The following is a 20,038-nucleotide window of genomic DNA, read 5'->3' as shown; positions in this document are numbered from 1 at the left end:
ATATATTATGACTTTGGTTCAATGAGTTTTTTCATCATTGGTTGGCGCAAGTCCAAACAAAGAAGCTGTGAACATGGTGATTAATGAAGCTAAGAAAAAATCGTATATTCTATGGTCCTATCAATTCAGGAAGACTACCATCTAGCATTGTTTTGTTTTTTCTTGACACATCACACAAGATAAGAAGCAGCCCAGCCAATATGCTTTCCAAACCCTAGAAATGATTGAACAAAAGATAGAGAGGACCCATGCTATATGGACAGAAATTGGGTCGAACATATGAGAGAGAGAGAGAGAGAGAGAGAGAGAGAGAGAGAGAGAGAGATTATTAATTCTGTCTTCTTATATAAACTTTTTAGACATAATAATCTGCCAAAATTTAAAGCATATCTGTTACACAATCAACTCTTCTTCTTTGGAAAAAGATTGAACTCTTTACACAAATTAAATATATGCATTCTAAAATTGATCCTGGAAATGATTGAACTCATCTTCTTTCCTGCAGCTAGCCTGACTTGATCTGACTTAATCCATTGATCTTCAACTCACATAATTTCTTGTCATCATCAACCTAAATTCTTCAAAATCCACTGCTCCATCTCCATTCTTATCAACCCCTTTGATCATCTGTCTGCACTCTCTAAGACTGCATCTTTGGCATCCAAGGCTGACCAAAACCCTCTGCAACTCCTTGGCTGAAATTTTCCCACTCTTATCAGTGTCAAAAATAAGAAAAGCATCCATGAGCTCAGAGTCTTCTTCCTCATTTCCACACCCACTACTCTTATTCTTATTCTTATTATTTTTCCTTGACCTATCAATATTCACAGCATTCATGAACTCTTCCAAGTCTATAAAACCATCTCCATTGCAATCCATTTCTCTCACAATTCCTTCAGCTTCCTTTGTGGCAATGGACTTCTTGTATCCAAGGCATGAGAGCACTTCACTGAGCTCAAGAGGGGAAATTTTCCCATCCCCATTTGAATCCATGGCCTCAAACACTTGCTTGAATTGGTTAGAGACTTCCATGGCTGCAAAAGATGAGGTTGCAGGCACATCAAAGCTCGAAGAAAGTTTCCTTTGCTTTCTGGTTTTCTTGCACCCACTGGTTATCCTCCGCAGAGATGAGGCCAAGCAAATTCTGATACAACTCATAATGATAGAGAGTTATAGGCTTTGCAGAAAGGGAAAAAAAAGAAGATCAGTGGTGTTAAGCAGAGCAGCAGTGAGTTGATTTTTGCATGGCTCTTTTTGAGTAGAAAGCCCTGCAAGACCAAGACTTTGGCTCTTTCTTAGATCCTCATCTATGTATATGACATGTTTAAGAGAGAGAGAGAGAGAGAGAGAGAGAGAGAGAGATTGTATGTATCTATAGCCCATAAGGGGAATCGGACCAAGTCTTTTGAAGCTTTTGGGGTTTGATTAGGTCTTTCTGGGTGGATGCCAGCTGAGCTATGATTCTAGAAATGCCGGCATAGATATCACACATCACTCTCACTGCTTTCTATTTTAGTCCTTGGCTTGGCTCTTGTGGTCTCCGCAAATTGAGATCTAATTATTTGACTTTGGTTAGTGTTTTGTGGCTAATCAGTACGTTCATGTATGTACTTAAGTAAAGGTTGCTGTATTAGATGATCTTACTAAAACCACTTGAACTTCTTCCCTCCCCAACTTGTTATGAAAGTCCACTAAAACGCGCCTAATCAAAGTTATCTCCATTTACAAAATCTATAATCAAAGATAATTTTAGTAATGTTTTCACAGCCGGTCACCAAAAGATCTCATGTTTAGAGACAAGTTCTCATATCATAAAATAATTATATCCAAAGCAGAAAAAGACAGTTCCTTTCTTTTTTTCTGGTTTGGGGAAATGAAGAATCGAACTTTGGATCTCTTTCCAACATTGTGAAAGAGAAAGGGAATGGGCTTTCTTGAATGTATAATAAGGGCAATTTTCATTTTCAGAAAAAATAGTTGTTCTTAATTTCATTTTGTTCAAAATCGAAAAAATATATGACTAGCATACAACATCAAAACTCCTGAAGAGATGTTTAAATTCTAAATGGAGCTGTACTTCTCGGATAGACTACAGAAGGTTTAGAAGCACTGGCCAACCAAATCCGAAACATTGCGCTAACTCTTCATACACTACCAAACTATATTTCCGATAACGAAGAAAATAAAAAATAAAAAATAAAATGAAGACTACACGACTTGGCATCAAATTATCATACATCTCAAATTGCATGGTCCTGTCTCACCTGCTCAACATGATCGAAGCAACACAGGCCCCACCGATGAGCGCAGCATGTCACTGAGGGCAATCTGGACCTCATTTGACCCGTGTTCACAACTTATCAAGCTTGAAAGTAGGGGGAAGAATTCAGACAAGTTGTTTTCAAATGAGGTATCTCCCAAACTACAGATAGTCTGGAGAGTTGCCACAATAAGTGGGGCGCGTTGAGCCAGTTCTCTCCGTCTCCCAGAACCTAGAGGAATTAGCCAATGGTGCTGCCCACTAGATGATTCAGATATCTTTCCAGAGCTGGCAGCTTCAATATAGAACTGTAAAACCTCCCTGCAAAGGTCCACGATGTAGGACTCAACCTCCTCCTCATCATAACCTGGAGGCCTATCCTCTACAAGATTCTGCAAGAATGTGAGGCAAATTTGGTAAGATTCGTTCTCAATACGCAACAGTGGAGGGTCTTGCATTTGGGTCATGGAGCCAAATTCTTGTAGCCTTGCCCGTAAAGTGGTATCAGTGTTAATCTTGTGAGCATGAGTTGCCACATCATGCAAAGCATCAAAGAGGACTAGCGTGTTTTTCGCTGAAAGGTGAGATCGATACATGGTGTAGATCTCCATCACTGCCTGCCAGATTTAATGAGAACATGCAAACTTCAGGAAACAGTATTGACATGATAACATGTAAATATTAGAAAGATGCAATTTAATTCATGTATATACTGGTACACACTAATAGAGCGTTTTCTTTGTACTTTCGATTGACAAATCAGAATTAACAGAACCAACCCCTTAAATTGTATTGGTTACATTTGATAATCGTACTTCATCTAGATGCACCTTCTCCCTTTTGATACAAGTGTCGGTGGGATCAATCCTCAAGAAGTGCCGGTGGATGTATGCATGGTTCCTATTGTTTGTTATTTTGTTCCCAAACAAATAAAAAAAACTTGCTGTCTATAATTCAAATAACATAATTTTCTGAAGTATGTCCACAGAAAATCAAGTTCAACTAATGGAAAGAGACTAGAGTTCAGACCAACTAAAACATAACCAACAGCTGCACATAATTAATGTGACTTGGCTTTAAGAAGCATAAGAAAAACAGCATAAATACACAAGAAGTTTGAAGTCATATATTTGTAAAAGGAAGGTGCTTAATAACTGTAGTAGTTACCTGAATCAATAAAAGTTGAACAGCAGCTCGGCACTTAACATCAGATATGCCAGCATAAAGGTAATTTGTCCTCAGTCTCTCTGAATCATCATCAGGCCTACCAGACACAGTGGACCCTCCATTATCTTCTCTACTCAAAGCAGGTTCATGGTTTCCAATGATGCCATCTCCACTTAAAATGAAAGAAAAATCAGGAAGCGTTGAATTGGCTGCTTCTTTTAATGATGAAACCACTTCTAGCCACTTTTCATCTGAAAAGAGATCCCCTGCATTGCTCATCAATCGCACAAATGCAGCAATACCTATACCAGCTAAGCTTTGGTGAGGTCGTCTAATAAAACTGACTAGAAGCACCAAAACTTTCTTCAAAAGCGGATTAACAGTGTTATAAAATTTGACAAAAAGATCGACTACTAATTGTAGTGCCAATGTGCATGTCTCATAGAGCCAGGCATCTTGATCAAGATCGCTGATATCACCATCAATCCCTTGTCCTGGTGAACCTTCCCCAGAAGGATCAATAGCATGTCGCACATAGTCAAATATTGGAAATAACACTGAATCAAAAACCCTTTCCCACAAAGGTAATGAGAAAAGGTGACCATGGTTACGTAAAGTTTCAAACAGCACTTGTAAGGCACTCTTCCTGATTTCAGGCCTAGGGTCAAAGCCAAGCTCGGACAAACCTGCAGAGAGACCAAAAACGAATAAAAATCTTTCCCAATGTGGTATTTAAAAAGCTTAACAACATAACCAAAATGCTTTGCAACAGTACACTTATAACTACCAATTTATGCTCTGTATCCTTACCAGCCAGTAGAGGGAACCAGAAATAGAGATGGTCATCCTTATCTGGCATTTCGCCATTTTCTTGTTTTCCATCTTTCCCTGCTTGAGGTGAAGATGGAGAGATTTTTCCAAAAGCTTCCTTGTCCTTATTTCTTGATGAGGAACCAAGACCTCCATCTGCAAGTTTTGTAGCACAGAACCGAAGAAAAGCAATAGCATTGAGGCTAATGTCTTTGTTGAATCTACTATTGGTGAATGCAATTAGGCAATTCACGCAATCCGTAAAAGTAGTGGTTTCAGTCTCAGTAATGTATGGAAAGTAGTCTCGAATAATCTTCTCAATTATTTCAAAGGCCAAGAGTACAATGTTTTTGTGGTCATCATAAGCTGCAGTAGTGAAGACCTGAAAAGAATCAAATAGTAACAAGTATTAACAGTATGCAAGAATAATAATTCATGAATCAAATTAATAATTATCCCCTGTAGAATAAACTATATCCCCAAAAAGAAAAGATAGGACATATTCAAGTACCATGAACATGCTCTTCCATCCAGATTTAACATTGTTGACCCGAGATAAAACCATTTGTGAGACACATCTGATGATTAATTCACGTATTTCCACTGCACTACTTTTACGCATAACAATGACAAAAGGTTTCATAAACTCATTCTGAAAATTGTAATTAGCCAACTCTTCTCGGTCCAAGAATTTCATTGACAACTGGCGTAGAGAATCCATAGCAAAAATTGCAATAGACAGGTTTTCAGAACAACCAATTGTCACAAAGAAATTGGAGAGCACATGCCAGATGCTAGACCATACAAGCCTGATGCGGTTCATGTTATAATGCCTGTTATAAGAAAACAATTGACGTCAAACTCTACAATTTTGTAACAGAAAGCAAATAAATAAGATTTGAAGGGTGATCCATACGCAATCTCAACAATCTTTGTAAGGCTGAAAACACGAGGATCAGATGCTGAGCGCAGTTCTTCCATAGAAACCTTGCAAAGAGCCTTGACAAAATCTATAATCGCCTCACTGTTTAGCTTTTGACTCCGTGTGAATATGCGACTCATTTCACCAACTTGTTCTAACATGTTTAAATTAGAAACCAAATTGTTCATCTGTTCAGATGTGACCATCCCAGAAGCATTCCCACCAATACCAGCACTATCATATGAACCTCTCAACACAGCAGAAGCTGCATACTGCATCCTTCCTGGCCCCTTCTTTTTTAAAACAGGAAGGATAGTTGACTTAGCTTGTTTTGACTTTTCTGACTCATTCTGAGGAAAAGCAAAGAAAGTTGCATCAGGAGGAGCACCCTCTCCCAAGAGATGTAGATGTTCAAACCGGGAAACACATGTCAAAATATGCTCCCAAGCTTCCTGTAGGTAGTTCCCATCTTCATCTGCAATTGTCACTATAGCCTATAAACAATATGACCAAATAAAACATCAGATCCATTTCAAGGCTTGAACTCCTGAGTATACTGCTGAATAGGTAAATTTCTAAAGGTCAGTAAGCAGGTCATGAAATAATAGTTCTGCAATACTATTTGATGATAGCATATGATTAACATAGCGACAAACATATTACCCAGACCCCTGGGGCCCTGTCACACAATCGAAATCAGAGATGTTTTATTCACAATGTTAACATTCATTTCACAGATAACTACATAAGCACTCTTCTGCCAGTCATGCAAAGCGTCTGACTATGCACCTCCAGCTCCAAATTACAAATGTATTCCCTTCCTTTACTGGTTCATTCTCGGCACAGCACAGCCTCTTTATTCTAGCTAAGATATACCATTTCGCTTTTGGTTTTCAAATTTTTGTTAGATACAGAGAGTACATGGGAGAAAGGAGGGATAAAGAATGGTGGAGGAAGTGTGTTGGGAAAGAACTGACAACAAAACGAAATATACCACTCAATTTCAGAGTAGTTCATCTATTTGGAATAGAGGAGAAATACAAGTATACCATCAGTGAGCTACCATCCTATAATTGTTTCCAGAGACTTCATGTTCAGCTTTGAACAATTTTTTTGAGAAGGTTTAGCTTTGAAACAATTCAAAGACCACAATATAAACCTATATGCCCAAGAATCACACAAGATATACCATTCAGCCTTCAATAATTAGACAATTGGCAGATCTAAAACAAGCAAGACTAGGTTAATCAAATTTTTAGCCAACTTAAGATATCATTTTCACTTGGGAAATTAATCTTACTGGATCGAAAGCAGACTGTCAAAAAATAACGGATAGACAAAGATGATAGATGATGTGAGGTGTCTGTCATTGTTCAAGTCAACATATTAATTCCTCATAAACTGTTAATAGTATTTCTTTTGCATTACATATCTACAAAGACGACAGGTTAAGCATGAGAAAGCAAAACTAAAATAACTTCACATCCAAAAATTGACTCCAAAACAAAGGGAAACAGAGAGGCACACAATTAGGGTGGGGGAGAGGGAGAGAGAGACAGGGTGTGAGCCAGCAGTTCAAAATAGTATCAAGGTTAAAAAAAACGATAAGTAACACTATATTCCCCTATAAGACTACTTTAAAACATCATCCTGATTACGAAGGAAAAGTATCTAGTACAATATTTAAACTTTCACATCCTGTACAAAAACTATGGTAGCATAAAACCATATACCAACCTTAATTGCATCTATATTTTTCTGCTTGATATCAGCAGGGGAGTGGAGGGAAGTAAACTTTGCTAGTGAAGTCACAAAAGCATCTCTATGGGTCTTCATGGACATTACAGCAGTAACATGAATGGCATGACGAAAGCCTTCGAGACACAGAGAAATAACTACTTCGTCGTCACTTTGGTCAAGTGGAACACTGAATGCAGCCAGCATAGGAGCCCAGCATACCTCAACCATAAATCTAAGAATTACCACATCCGTTGCAGCATAATAAACTGACCTACAAGACAGCCATACAAGTATTAACTAAGAATCAAATCTAATAGATAGTTTAGTATAGATTATGTACTGCAAGCATCATAAAGAATTCGGATTAAAATTCCTGAAAGATAATATGCCTACATGCATTTTGCACTTATTTTCACATAACTTGGTCTAGTCAAACTTCCGCTATGCCAAGCAAGGATTAACAATTCCTGGTAAAATAACTTCTAAAAACTAATAGTTAGACTCCTATGGCCTTTGAAGAACTTATGGCCTGATAAAAGAGGAATGGCAAAAGTCATTAAGGAAACCAAACATTTGATATCAGTTAAGTTCAGTTGGTTCTTACTCAGATTTGCGAGCTTTTTCTTTAAATTGTTCTTGCATATGCTTGATAAGATCATCACTGGTCTCTAATTCTTCCCCCCGTTTGCGGATCACAATATTCAAGATACTGTCCAAGCCCAAAAGCCGGTTTGGGTTCACTGACTGTATCTGCTGGGGAGCCAATTCATATTCTTTCATTTTAATCTCATTTCTTGATATTCGTTCAAACAATGACCTCAAGTACTCCTCAGGTAGATCCTTTCCATCATCTATGCCGCGATTGTTCCTTATAAAATCATCAGCTGACATCTGCATGTTTTAATGACCAGAGAGAGAGGGACATCTATCAGCTATCTGTTTCAATCATCAAATCAGATCAGGTATATGTGAACTCACCTTGTTCTTCACCATGGGGTTATGAGCGTCAGTATTGAGCAATATCACGGAGTAAGCAAGGACATAGGCAGTGTCAGCACTAGTAAAAGCCTTTGGATTACATTTGCAATAGCACTCAGCAAACTTTTCCATTATTCTATCGATCTTCTGTGCCTCACCAGGCAACCTAAAGCCTTGAAGAAAGGCCCTGATTGCCTCATCAAACTCCAATCCTTGAAACTCAAAGGAATCCACATAAGCATGCATTACTTTTAGCGACAAGTCTTCTCTTTCTCCAAGGTAATCCCCAATCAAAGTCTTGTTCAAGCCAGATGCATTTTTTAGAAAAGCAGCTATCTCCTCAGGTGAATCGCCCACCTTGTTTGCATTTATAAGAAACTCAATTCCTTTCTTAGGTTTCCGATTGAAAAGAGATATACCTTCCTGCCACAAAACATACATCAGATTCCAAGTTCAATAGCCCGAAGATGAATCTGATGGCATTCCAGACAATTTGCTTACCTGAAGTTCCAGCTTGTAAGCTCGTCGTTGCTCAATCGTCAAAGCATCAGAGGCCTCACTAGAAGCTTCAGAATGAGTGTCTGATCCTTCAACAGGCTCCTCGCTGTTCCCATTTGCCATGGGAAGACCTCCTGATTCAAGACTATTCTCAGTTGCGTCAAATTTCTTGTTAGAATGAGGATCTGGAATGCGCAACTGTTTGTTCATCCAGTCTCCGATTGACCTCAAAACACCAACCAAGCACTTCATAGCTTCAAGTTTCATGGTTGCCTCCTGAGGTGGTAATAATGTGGTGGCAACACCAGGAGGGACACCTTGGGCAGTTTTAAGAAGGCCATTAACCATCCTGGAAATATCAGGACAAAAAGAAAAGGAGAAGGCAAACGCAAAAACTGTGAACATAAGACCAAGTAATTCACAATGCTATGAGGGTGTGGAAGCAATGCAGTACAACTGCTATCAAAATGGATGGAACTGGATGGAACTAGATATTATTATCAGTGTTCAATGCTTTAGAAATTTGAAGTATTGTACATCAGGGAGTGAAGTCTACAGGATAGAACATGACATACCTCTCAAATATGTTTGATGAATTGACATCACAATCATAATTGATGAATATGTCTACCAAGATCTGGGAATCAACACAGAGCTTCTCAAGAAACCGAAGCACTATCATCTTCTGCTGAAAATTGGGTTGCGCAACATTTTCCAAAACTCTGAGAACAATCATAGGAAAAAATACTCCAATCTCTGCTTTCAATCCAGCTCTAAATCTTGACACCAGACTAATGAAGATGGAGCAAGATAGTTGATAAACTATCATAAGAGTTGAAGCACTGTTCTTTAACAGTGACAGACACAAGTACTGCTTAATCGCACCTAAAAACCTGTTCCACGTCACAAATTTATCTTTATGGATTTCAAAGTAGGTGAAAAAAAGCTAAATTCAAAGATATGAAGAAGACAAGTATGGAGAATGTAAGTTTTTTCACTGAATTCAAAGCTTCTTTTTTTTTCAGAGAAACAGAACTGAATTAAAAGATATGAAGTGCTTATTTTGTTCAACAAAAGAAAAGAAAAACAATATTAAGAGACTTTGTGAACATTATTAGAACTGCTATACTATGCACGTGCACATGATCACACACCAGAAACCAAATTCGCAGAAAAGACCAACATGCACAACAGTTTGATTTGCATTGTCAGGAAACTAAACCAAGATCTATCAAACAGCAACATCCATGGATAAACCACATTAAACATGTTTTGCACAAATGTGTCTAATCTGGGGATCCACTTCAATACCTCCAGACTTATACCAATTCATTTGCATCAAAGTGGAGGCGACATATCTGCATTATGAGTCTGCAAGCCTGGACTAAGAAGCCAAGTATCATATCTATCCACCAGCCTTAATTTGCATCCAATAACCAGTCTTAACTAAGAAGCCACCATATCTATCGACCAGCCTTACCAGCTACATATTGATATATTGTGATTCTACTACTCCTCACACCTTGCCGTCTAAAGTTCTATGGTCATGCTAAGTATCACTCTAACTTATATACTTGGGAAACCAATTTGAGAAGATTTGACATTTTTTATTTTCATGATAAATTTTTCATACCTGTTAAACATTTACATTCCATCTTGATTTTGAGCAATATTTTCATTTGATAACAGTACTACATCAGTCTTTTTAACTGTTAATGAGATCAAATCCTCTTGCACCAACTATGTTCACTACCAAACACTAAAGCCTACATTCCCTATATAATATATATCTCCACAAAATTGCAAACATAGCAGTCGTCATAAGTGCTGTACTTCACAAACATAACAAAATTACAACCAGTGCAGCTCAAGCATGACAGATAACAGTAAACCCAAAATTGCAACATCTAAGCATAACCATTTTAGCATGAGAGGTGGTAGTGAGGTACCTTTCGCTGGTCCTAAAGACAGCACCGGCATTCTCCAACAAAATCTTCAAAAGCTCCAAAGCCACAATCTTTCCCTTCATCAACTCCGGATCTGCCAATGCCTCCTTAGGCGGAGTCTTCATGGACAGCTTACACAGAGCTCTAAACACCAAAAACGCGTCTCTTCTCAACTTATTCCCAATCTGAACTTCCAAATCCTCATCTCTCTCCAATTCTCCATCCGCCAATTCACCTTTGCGGCCCTCCAGCGCGGTCTTGTACATACTAATCTCCCAGTACTTGGCATCCAACATATCCTTATCTGTTGAGTCCAACAAATCGGCAGGGTTAGTGGTCTCCACTGTGGTCGTTTCAAATGCCCCGTCGTGCCCACGAAGCGACACCTTGGTAGGCGTTGTTGGGTTCAAAACTCCATCAATGTCTGACATAATCTTGGTGATAAACCCTTGTACGAACATTGTCATCGACCCGTCCGCATCGGATTTCTCAATTGGATCCATCAGCTCGGCCACCACGATCGGATGAATCGGAACTGTCGAAGAGTCTGCCTCCATTCTTCTGAACACAATCACCAGCATCTGGATCAACGACGCCTTCGCCGTCGTCTGATTAACAACATTCTTACTTCCCAGATAGATGTCGTAGCAGGTCCTCACTATCTGAAGTAAGCAATCCCCATGAATTCGCAGCGATATCGACGTCACCGCCGACAGCAGCGTCTTCAGCACCAGAAGTTCCATCTGATCGTCCCCAAATCGTGGCATTTGCACACGGACTCGATCAATTTCGTAAGCAACTTCGCCTCGGCGCCGCCGCCGGAGGCGTCGGCCTCACCGCGCAGGTATCCATGGGCGATAAGCTTCTGGATGCAATCGACGGCCGGATCAGCGATCTTCAGTACGCCGGAGCCTGCGGCGTTGATGATGGGGCTGAGAATGGACTCGGAGTCGGCGAGGGAGTACTCCTCGGAGCCTCCGTCGTGGAGAGGACCCGGCCCGGACGAGTCCGGGTCGGAATTGGAGTCGGGTTTAGACTTGGAGGGGTTACTGAGCCGCTCGAGCACGGCTTTGCATTCGCTGGCGAGCTTGGCGTGCTTGCGCCATGAGGCGTTCTTGATGATCTTATCGAGGGCTGGGGCCACAACCTCCCTCAGACGGGAATCGGCTTCCGAAGAAGCCATTCCCGAGCTGGCTACGACTGGTGACTCAGTGAGCCGGATCTGGAGAAATGGCTAGGGATTTGAAGCTTCAGACTGTGAAGCCAGCTGAGGAGGGTTCGTGACTCGGTGAGCGGGTTGACTCAGTGGCATAGAGAGCTTCACAGAGAGAAGAGATAGAGAGAGCAGTGAGAGGGAGGAGGAGGAGAAGTTAAGATTTGGATCGCGTTTTCTCATGTGGGGGGAGGTCCAATGGTTGGATTTCTAATGACGGAAATGGCCTTGATAGCTGAGGGGAACGGCGTGGAAGGTTCGTTGAATTTGATGGGTGTTTTTGGTATTTTGTTGGACGTTTGACAAATGAGATTGATTACTCTGTTTTTCAATGCTGTTCTGCGGAAGCTCTCAGTATTCAACCAATAAAATGTTTTGTTTTGGACTTTGAATCAAAAAAAAAAAATTCCATTTTTCTTTTTTTACTTTTTTTACTTTTTTTTGTTTGCAAATTTGAAAATAAATAAATTATAATTTCTTTTCGAATAAATGAATTCTCAAATCTAGGAAATATATGAGCCGTTACTTTCAAATCTAAAATTGACACTTCTGGAATTTAAAAGTTTGTTACAAAGATAAAGAAACTCAAGATTTTATAAACTATTTTGCAAAAGTAAAATTTCGCAATGTGAGATCCTCAAGAACAACCGAAGCTTGTAAGGCAAGCCATTGAATTAAATTTATTTTACTTTATTTTATCGATTTCCTATGATTGTTGATGGGCCATGAGTCAATGTCTTGCTTCTAAAATAGAAAACACATAAATTCACTTTTTTCTTTTAATTTGGATCTAAAAATGGCGTCGTATAAGGGAAAATAAAAAATACTTACAAAAGCTTTTGTTTTAAATAAATTTCATTTCTCAGGCATAATATAATAAAATCACATCGTGTATCATTAGGGAAACAATTTTTTTTTTTTTTTTGGTACAAAAAAATTAAAATGAAGATTCTCTGCAGATCTTATAACCAAAAAAGTTAAAATTTAAACGATAAACAAGTGAAAGAAAATATATGATTCTATTTATATTGTAGATGATCGAAATGCCAAAATCATTTTCTTAATGTGGCGAGTGCTGACATTATCTTTTGCTTTATTCTTTGATGTTGGCATATGTAAATTGATGGGAACATTATAGAGCAAAATTTAGAATCAAAATTAGTTATGTAATTGTAATAGTTATACACTTGTATTGTATATATCTACAACAAGAATATTATGTTTTTATCATATTTACAATAAAAATTTGGGCTGCATATTTTTATAATAAAGATTGATGCTTTGCCTCTTTACAACAACTAGCCTCCTCACACTTTTTTATTTTATTTTATGTGTAATTCACTTTATCTTGTAGTGCCTTTGAATGAGAAAATTTAAAAGTACAAAGGAATTTATAAATTATGGAAAAAAAAAAATTAATAAAGAAATTCTAGGATTGCATTCATAATTCAATCAAAAAAACCACTAGCCACAAAGGGCCATTACAATAACGAAGTTATCTAACATTAAAATTAGGACAATCTGGGGCGCCTCCACTAATATTCACGCATGATCAAAGAAACTCTAGTATAGACTAAGCGTGGCCGAAGCCCATGAAGGCTCACAGTGGTCAAGTGACCCTTCTCATGTTTAGCATATTTTCTCGTTTTACAGGTTTGTACTTGATTTTTTTGTACACTATTTCTGAAATTTGACCCTTCTCATCATCCTCCCTTTTGAAAAACCTACAAAAGTAGAATGATGACTTACAAAAGATGAAATTTTTTGTCTTGCGTGTCCCTAACTTATGCTACTTACCTATTTAATTATTTCTTTATTTATAATAACTTAATAATATTAGATGAATTTTTTAATTTATTATGTGTTAATCTTGTCACTTGTGGGTTGATCCCTATTGATAGATTTTTTGGCTTCACCATTGCAACTAAGAGTGTAAACTCAGAACAACCAAAAAAAAGATAAAGCTTTAAAAAACCAAGTCATAACAATACAAATAAAACTATCACATAATAGAGATGGAAAGCTCTCACAAATAAGAGGTGAAATTATACAGGAAACCCAAAGAGTTTTTGCAACTTATTTCAAATATGAAGAAACCGCAAAAAGGATGGTAGTAGCGATCTGACACCAAAACGCAGATGGAGATCCGAAGCCAAGACGCATTCACCTGTGATGAGTGGAGATTATTCCATCATAAATTATGGAATTTAAGATGACGAAAATTTATATTCTAGAATTTATAAAATTTATTGTTTGGCTAACGGATTTAAACATGGAATTTAATGTTTATTTTTATAGTGTTATATATATATATATATTATAAACTCAATAAACCCAATAAACACATGTAAGAGGAATTTTAGAAATGACGACTATTTAGTTGGAATTTATATCTTCCAAATTCCATATTTTTTTCCCATGCGGAATTTCTAAATTTCTTTGTTTTGTTATCCAAATACAAGAATTGTTTTATGTCAATTTAGAGATTCTTACTTTTGTCAAAATCCTAAATTTATTTCCCTTATCCAAACGTATTGTTGTAGTCTTCAACATACAAGAGTGGAGGCGCCCTTAAACTATAATGAGCTGCAAATAAGATATTGGTGTGCATTTGAGGATTTTTTGTTGTTGACATTTTTAAGAATTTTGTGAAGAGGTGGTTTCAATACTATTTGGTAAATTAATATTGAATACAAATGAATTTTATTTTAAGTTCATCCAAATTTTTTATATTTATGTGTTTTTGAGTTTTGTGGTTGATTGTGGCATGTTTGTCACCGAGACTTTCCTAATAGTGAGAGTGAGAAGTTGTATTGATGGCTTCTTCTTTTTTTTGGTTACAAGGAGGGCCGAAGCCCAACAGAAAACCAAAAAGAAAACTACACTGGGACAAGCCTAGCAGTGGTCATCCTAACAGAGTCATTTGCCAAGAGGCTTACAATAGAATGAGGGGGAAGATCAACAACATGATAACCAAATTGGAACTTTGACCATATGAGCCATATGGTCAGCAACAATGTTTTGTTCTCTATAAATATGAGAGATGGAACACTCCCAATCACGCAAGAGCATGTATTTGCAACTATGGATGAGGCTAAAGAGAGGGTGACTTAGGTCTAGTTTCTCCATTAATTAAGGAGACAGCAGTAAAAGAGTCACACTCCACTTTAATTCTTCGGATACCTTCGTTCCATGTAAGGAGTAAACCTCTGAAAACACCCCATAATTCAGCTTCAAGGATTTTACCACACCCCAAGTTTGTAACAAACCCTTGATCTATCCACCCGTAGAGTCCCTTATGATGCCTCCAGCACTAATAGATCTCATCTCACCCATACAATTACCATCCACATTAATTTTAAAACAGCCAGCACAAGCACCAATGTAACTTAAGAATTTGTTTGGAAGTCTTAGAATTCCTGGAGCAGTTAGCCACCAACCATTCCCTAGTAAATTGAATGATTGGAATGTGGGGCCAATAAGGAGGAGTAAAGTTGACATCAAACACTTTCTTACATCACCATTTCCAGCAAAACCATAGAGAGGCCAAGAACATAAAGGACCAAGGGATACCTTGCATGAAGCTGAAACTAGCCTTAATATTGATGAAAATCCAGTCCTTAAAATCCATAGGAGAAAAAGTAAGCAATTTAATTAGGAATAGCAATGGAATTCTACATTCTAGCTTCATGACTACACCTGCAAAAAAGATGGTCCAAGGACTCTATGGAAACATTGCAACAAGGGCAATTAGGATTGGAAGCTAAGTTTCTTCTTACACGCTGGACATTGGTTAAGAGTTTACCTTGAAATAGCAACAAAACAAAGGTTTTTATCTTTGGAGGAACATGCAGCTTCCAAATAGTATCCCAATTCCAAGTATGATTAGTCTCCTCAGTAAACAAAGAGAGATAAGTTGTTTTCATTAAAAATTCACCATTGGAGGTAAGCTGCCATATACAAGAGTCCACCTCAGTATGATTAAACCCTGCATGAATACAATGAATTTTCTGCACCACATCCAAGGGGAGACAACTCAGAAGCCAATTGGTGTTCCAACCTTGCTCCATAAGGAAATCACTCACAGTCCACTCAAGCAAATCATCAGAAAGGGAAATAGTGGCGAAGTTCTCAAGAGGTCCACAACCTGCCCAATTATCTTTCCAAAACAAGATATTGTCACCATTACAAACTCTCATTTTAAGCCCTTTAGAGACAATTTGAGAACCAAAAAGAATACCTCTCTAAGTAATAGAGCAATTAAGGAATTTGAGATTTGGGGCAGCAAGCAAACTTTGATCTTTTAGATACTTACTATTAAGAACTTGAGACCAAAGACCATGATCCTTTTGGACAATTTTCCAACCAGTCTTGGCAAGTAAAGCCTGGTTCATACAATGAGTCTTTTTTATGCCTAGACCACCAAAGCTCTTAGGTTGACAAACAGTGTCCCAATTAACAATGTGAATTTTAGTTTTATCACCAGTAAAACCCCACAAAAAATCCATGTTAAGCTTATCAAGCTGGTTGCAAGTAGACATGGGAAGATCAACAGTTTGCATAGTATAAATTGGAATAGTTGAGGTAACAGCATGCAAGTAAGTTAATCTATCTACCATAGATAAAGTGTGACTTTTCCAGGAAGCCAATCTACGCTGCACTTTGTCAATAATCTCAGAGTAAGAATCCTTCGTAATTCTAGACTAGATCAAGGGAACACCAAGATAATTTCCAAGACAATTAGTAAGGGGAGACCCACAAATATTAGCAATAGTAAAAGCAATCCCATAATCAGTATTAGGAGAGCAACAAATTCTGGATTTTTCAAAATTAACTTGTTGACCCAAGGCACCACAAAATAAATCCAAACAATGCTTCATAAGCTTAGCTTGGTGGATAGAGGCTTCCCCAAATAAAATAAGGTCATCAGCAAAGAAGAGGTGGGATATAGCAGGACAATTTATGGCAACCTTAACATAGACTTCCAAGTTCCAGAGGAAACATGATCAGTGATAATATGAGAAAGTTTTTCCATGCACATAACAAAGATGTAGGGGGAGAGGGGGTCACCTTGTCTGATCCTAGCACTAGGAGAGAATCTTTCAGTAAGCTTGATAGTGTGGATATTGATGACTTGTAGGGGGAGAGGGGGTCACCTTGTATCGATGGCTTCTTGATAGTGTGGATATTGGTCCTCCTGATTTGGACCCTTAATTTAATGGTTTGATATTTTAGTAATTAAAATTTTGTTTCTTCTAAAAATAAAATATAATACCTTACAATATAAACACGTTGTCTACTCATATCGTAATTTGAATTAATAACATTACATGTCGGTGTGACATAAAAAGAGAGATCTACTCTTTATATGGCCCATTAAAAAATGGATGGACTTTGGACCCTAAAATCCAAGGCCTTTCTTTATAACGGGCAGGGAGCCCAACCTGCCTAACAAGCCGGGAAAACTACCGCTGCTGGCTGTTAGATTGCGCAACCGGCAAAAAATCCCAGTCTGCGACTGGACCTTTTCCTTTCTTTTGCTCCCATATCCCAACCCAATATGCCTAAATTAGCCATGGAAACCACACCTTAAACAACTCCTAATTTTCACTCACTCTGACCCAATTCCAAAAAAAGTTGCCTTTGCTTCTTTGTTCATTTCAATGGCAGCTTGCCACATTTTTTCCATGGCCACCTGTGCTTCCAACATGATTTGCTATCCACACCCAGCAAACCCAGTAATCAATGGATTGAGAAAAACCTATCACCTCCAATTCACGGGCAGCACTTTCTGGGCAATCCCAATGAGTCTCTGCTCCAATGGCCACCATTTTCACCGACCCTTAGCGGCTGCAAGCGTGGAAGAGACAGCAAAGACAGAGAGTAAAGAAGGGAAGCCAAGGTTTAAGTTGGATGCGGTAGACCCTGAGATCACTGAAGCCCAGAAACAAGCTATAGCTCAATTGCCATATCATATGGCCAAACGTTGTAAGGCATTGATGAGGCAGCTCATTTGCTATTCTCCTCAGAAGGGTAGTTTGTGTGAGTTATTAGCTGCTTGGGTTAGGGCTATGAAGCCTAGCAGAGCTCACTGGCTTGCGGTTCTTAAAGAATTGAGGATAAAGGATCACCCACTTTATCTTCAGGTATTATTTTTTTCTTTTAATTTCTTATTTAGAGTGTTTTTTTCTTTTGGGATTTGTAATGTGTTCAAAATGTATGCTTTGAGTTTCATTGTCATGAAATCTAACATTGGCAGTTGTAATTGAAACCCTGAAACTTTAAGTCAAATGATTTCTTGTTTGAAAATTTGGCTTAGGTGCCCTGTTTCTGAATTTGTGAGACTGATGGGTGTTAGGGAAAGAGCTATGTTGGCAATGCTATTGGAAGTGTTCCATCTCTTTCAGGATCTTATCCTCTTCCCACTTTTATTCATTATATGCTTTATTGTTATCAACAAGTTCACTTACAAATTTCATATTTTTGTAACTAAACTACGCTGCTTATATACGAAATTTTTATGGCTTGGATTTGGTATTTGTTAACAGATAAATAACTAGTTCTTAGCTTTTCTTATAGCACACAAAGAAATTTTTTTTTCAGTTCCTCCACCAATAAACAGGTATTGGCAAAGGAAAATGTGGGAGAATCGCATTTTATATTGATGAAGTTTTGAGCAAATTGAAATGTCCTTTGTACTTGACATAGTTTAGTTGGAGCCAATGTATCAGAATTCTTCGAAATTTTTGAACTTCTAAAAGTTACAGTTTTTGAAGGAACTTGTATCATATCCTGAAACTTTATGTTCCTGCACATGCAAGTGAAATTTTTTGAAATTGTTAGCCACTTATAACCTGAAGTCCATGGCTTATTGAACTGTTCATAGGTGGCAGAAATTGCTGTACTAGAAGAATCTTTTGAAGCCAATCTTCGTGACTATACCAAAATAATTCATGGTTATGGGAAGCAAAACCGAATTGAGGATGCTGTTAAAACCCTTTCAAACATGAAGGCTAGAGGCTTCATATGTGATCAGGTAACTCTAACTGCCATGATTGACATGTATAGCAAGGCTGGACATGTTAAGCTGGCTGAAGAAACTTTTGAAGAAGTTAAGCTCCTTGGGCAGCCCTTGGATAAAAGATCGTATGGCTCAATGATCATGGCCTACATTAGAGCTGGAGTGCCAGATCAAGGAGAGAGTTTACTCGTAGAAATGGATGCCCAAGAGATTTATGCTGGAAGTGAAGTTTACAAGGCGTTGTTAAGAGCATACTCAATGGTTGGTGATACTGAAGGCGCTCAAAGAGTGTTCAATGCAATTCAGCTAGCTGGTATTTCTCCGGATGATAAGCTATGTGGACTTCTCATAAATGCATATGGTGTATCAGGTCAAAGTCAAAAGGCACGTGTTGCATTTGAAAACATGAGGACGGCGGGTGTTAAACCGACTGATAAATGTATAGCTCTAGTGTTGGCTGCTTATGAAAAAGAGAATAAACTTCAGAAGGCATTAAAATTTCTGATGGCGTTGGAGAGAGATGGTATCATGGTTGGGAAAGAAGCTGCAGAAACACTGGCGGCATGGTTTAGAAAACTAGGGGTTGTGGAAGAGGTGGATACAATCTTGAGGGAATTTGCAGAAACGGAAGCGAATTCCAGAGTTCCTGCTACATAGGCTCCATCTCCCAGTTTTATTATCTACTGCCACGAGTATATTACTCCTGTTTGCCAGGAATGATAGGGGTAAGATCTGATTATTCCTATCTTCACATTATAGTATTAGAATCACATAGCATTGACGTTATTTATCATATATCTGAGTTTGCTTCCCTACACAGAAATTCGATATACCAGTAGGTCAACTACAACTTTGGATGATGATTAGCAACTACTCTACTATCGTTTAGTAATCTGACCTCATTTGTGTGGATGCAGCATATAAAGCCCGAAGAATACAGTAAACAACTCACCTCTAAACGGGTACTGTATCTTGAATCATGAATGCTTCCAATTAAGCTTAGCTGCTTAAATCTTTTGCTCTAGTAACAATTAGATGGAATGGGATGTCATTATCCTTGGAGCTTCTTGTTTATTCTCCTCATGTGAATTGTGTATGGATCCTTCGGAAGCTCTGTTCTGCATTCACTGGCCTAACATACAAATTCGACCGTTAAGGTCCATCTGGTGACGTTTATGATTTTACTTAAAAAACAGAGGGGGGGATGGAGAGCAAAAGGACGAATGCACGACATTCATTGGTTTTTGCCTGCGGAGACACTCAAAAACCATGTTTTTGGTTTGTGAAAAAAAAAATTATGAATTCTTCCCTTCTTCCTATAATCATGATGAAACCCTTTTTGGCAAGCATGGACTTGGCTTTCCAACATGGATTCTTCATTATTGATATTGTTATTATTTTGTTTTATCAATGGATGTACGGTTTGGTTGATATTCGTAAGAATGACATAATTTGAGTTGGTTTGATCTTGTTTAGAACTGTA

General features: G+C 38.1%; 3 protein-coding genes across 4 annotated transcripts; 1 reads left to right on the top strand and 2 right to left on the bottom strand.

The window, feature by feature from the left end:
* Positions 1 to 325: 325 nt before the first annotated feature.
* LOC103331803 (putative calcium-binding protein CML18) lies at positions 326 to 1,310 on the bottom strand. The gene has a single exon (XM_008234458.2). It carries the CDS (start codon positions 1,156 to 1,158, stop codon positions 541 to 543), a length of 618 nt encoding a protein of 205 aa, XP_008232680.1. The 5' UTR covers positions 1,159 to 1,310; the 3' UTR covers positions 326 to 540.
* A 743-nt stretch (positions 1,311 to 2,053) lies between these two features.
* Positions 2,054 to 11,652, bottom strand: LOC103331802 (brefeldin A-inhibited guanine nucleotide-exchange protein 2-like). The gene is given in 12 exon segments (XM_008234457.2): positions 2,054 to 2,877; positions 3,428 to 4,113; positions 4,238 to 4,619; positions 4,749 to 5,070; positions 5,154 to 5,653; positions 6,897 to 7,170; positions 7,504 to 7,790; positions 7,878 to 8,300; positions 8,379 to 8,724; positions 8,951 to 9,268; positions 10,325 to 11,078; positions 11,081 to 11,652. Coding segments are annotated over 12 exon segments (5,325 nt in total). The 5' UTR covers positions 11,505 to 11,652; the 3' UTR covers positions 2,054 to 2,268.
* A 5,374-nt stretch (positions 11,653 to 17,026) lies between these two features.
* Positions 17,027 to 20,028, top strand: LOC103331801 (Tetratricopeptide repeat (TPR)-like superfamily protein). 2 transcript variants are annotated; one of them, XM_008234456.2, is made up of 3 exons: positions 17,027 to 17,680; positions 18,421 to 19,280; positions 19,473 to 20,028. In XM_008234456.2, the coding sequence occupies exons 1-2, from the start codon at positions 17,198 to 17,200 to the stop codon at positions 19,210 to 19,212; spliced, it is 1,275 nt and encodes a 424-aa protein (XP_008232678.2). In that variant the 5' UTR covers positions 17,027 to 17,197; the 3' UTR covers positions 19,213 to 19,280; positions 19,473 to 20,028. The 2 variants fall into 2 exon arrangements, with proteins under 2 accessions (XP_008232678.2, XP_088909671.1); XM_089053545.1 differs by having other exon boundaries at positions 17,035 to 17,680; positions 19,376 to 19,617.
* The last annotated feature ends 10 nt before the right edge of the window (positions 20,029 to 20,038 follow it).

The sequence above is a fragment of the Prunus mume genome, linkage group LG5 (assembly GCF_029339155.1).
Source record: "Prunus mume cultivar Tortuosa linkage group LG5, ASM2933915v1, whole genome shotgun sequence".
NCBI lineage: Eukaryota > Viridiplantae > Streptophyta > Magnoliopsida > Rosales > Rosaceae > Prunus > Prunus mume.
Note: the sequence above shows the minus strand (reverse complement) of the source record. Positions and strands in the feature narration are given on the sequence as shown.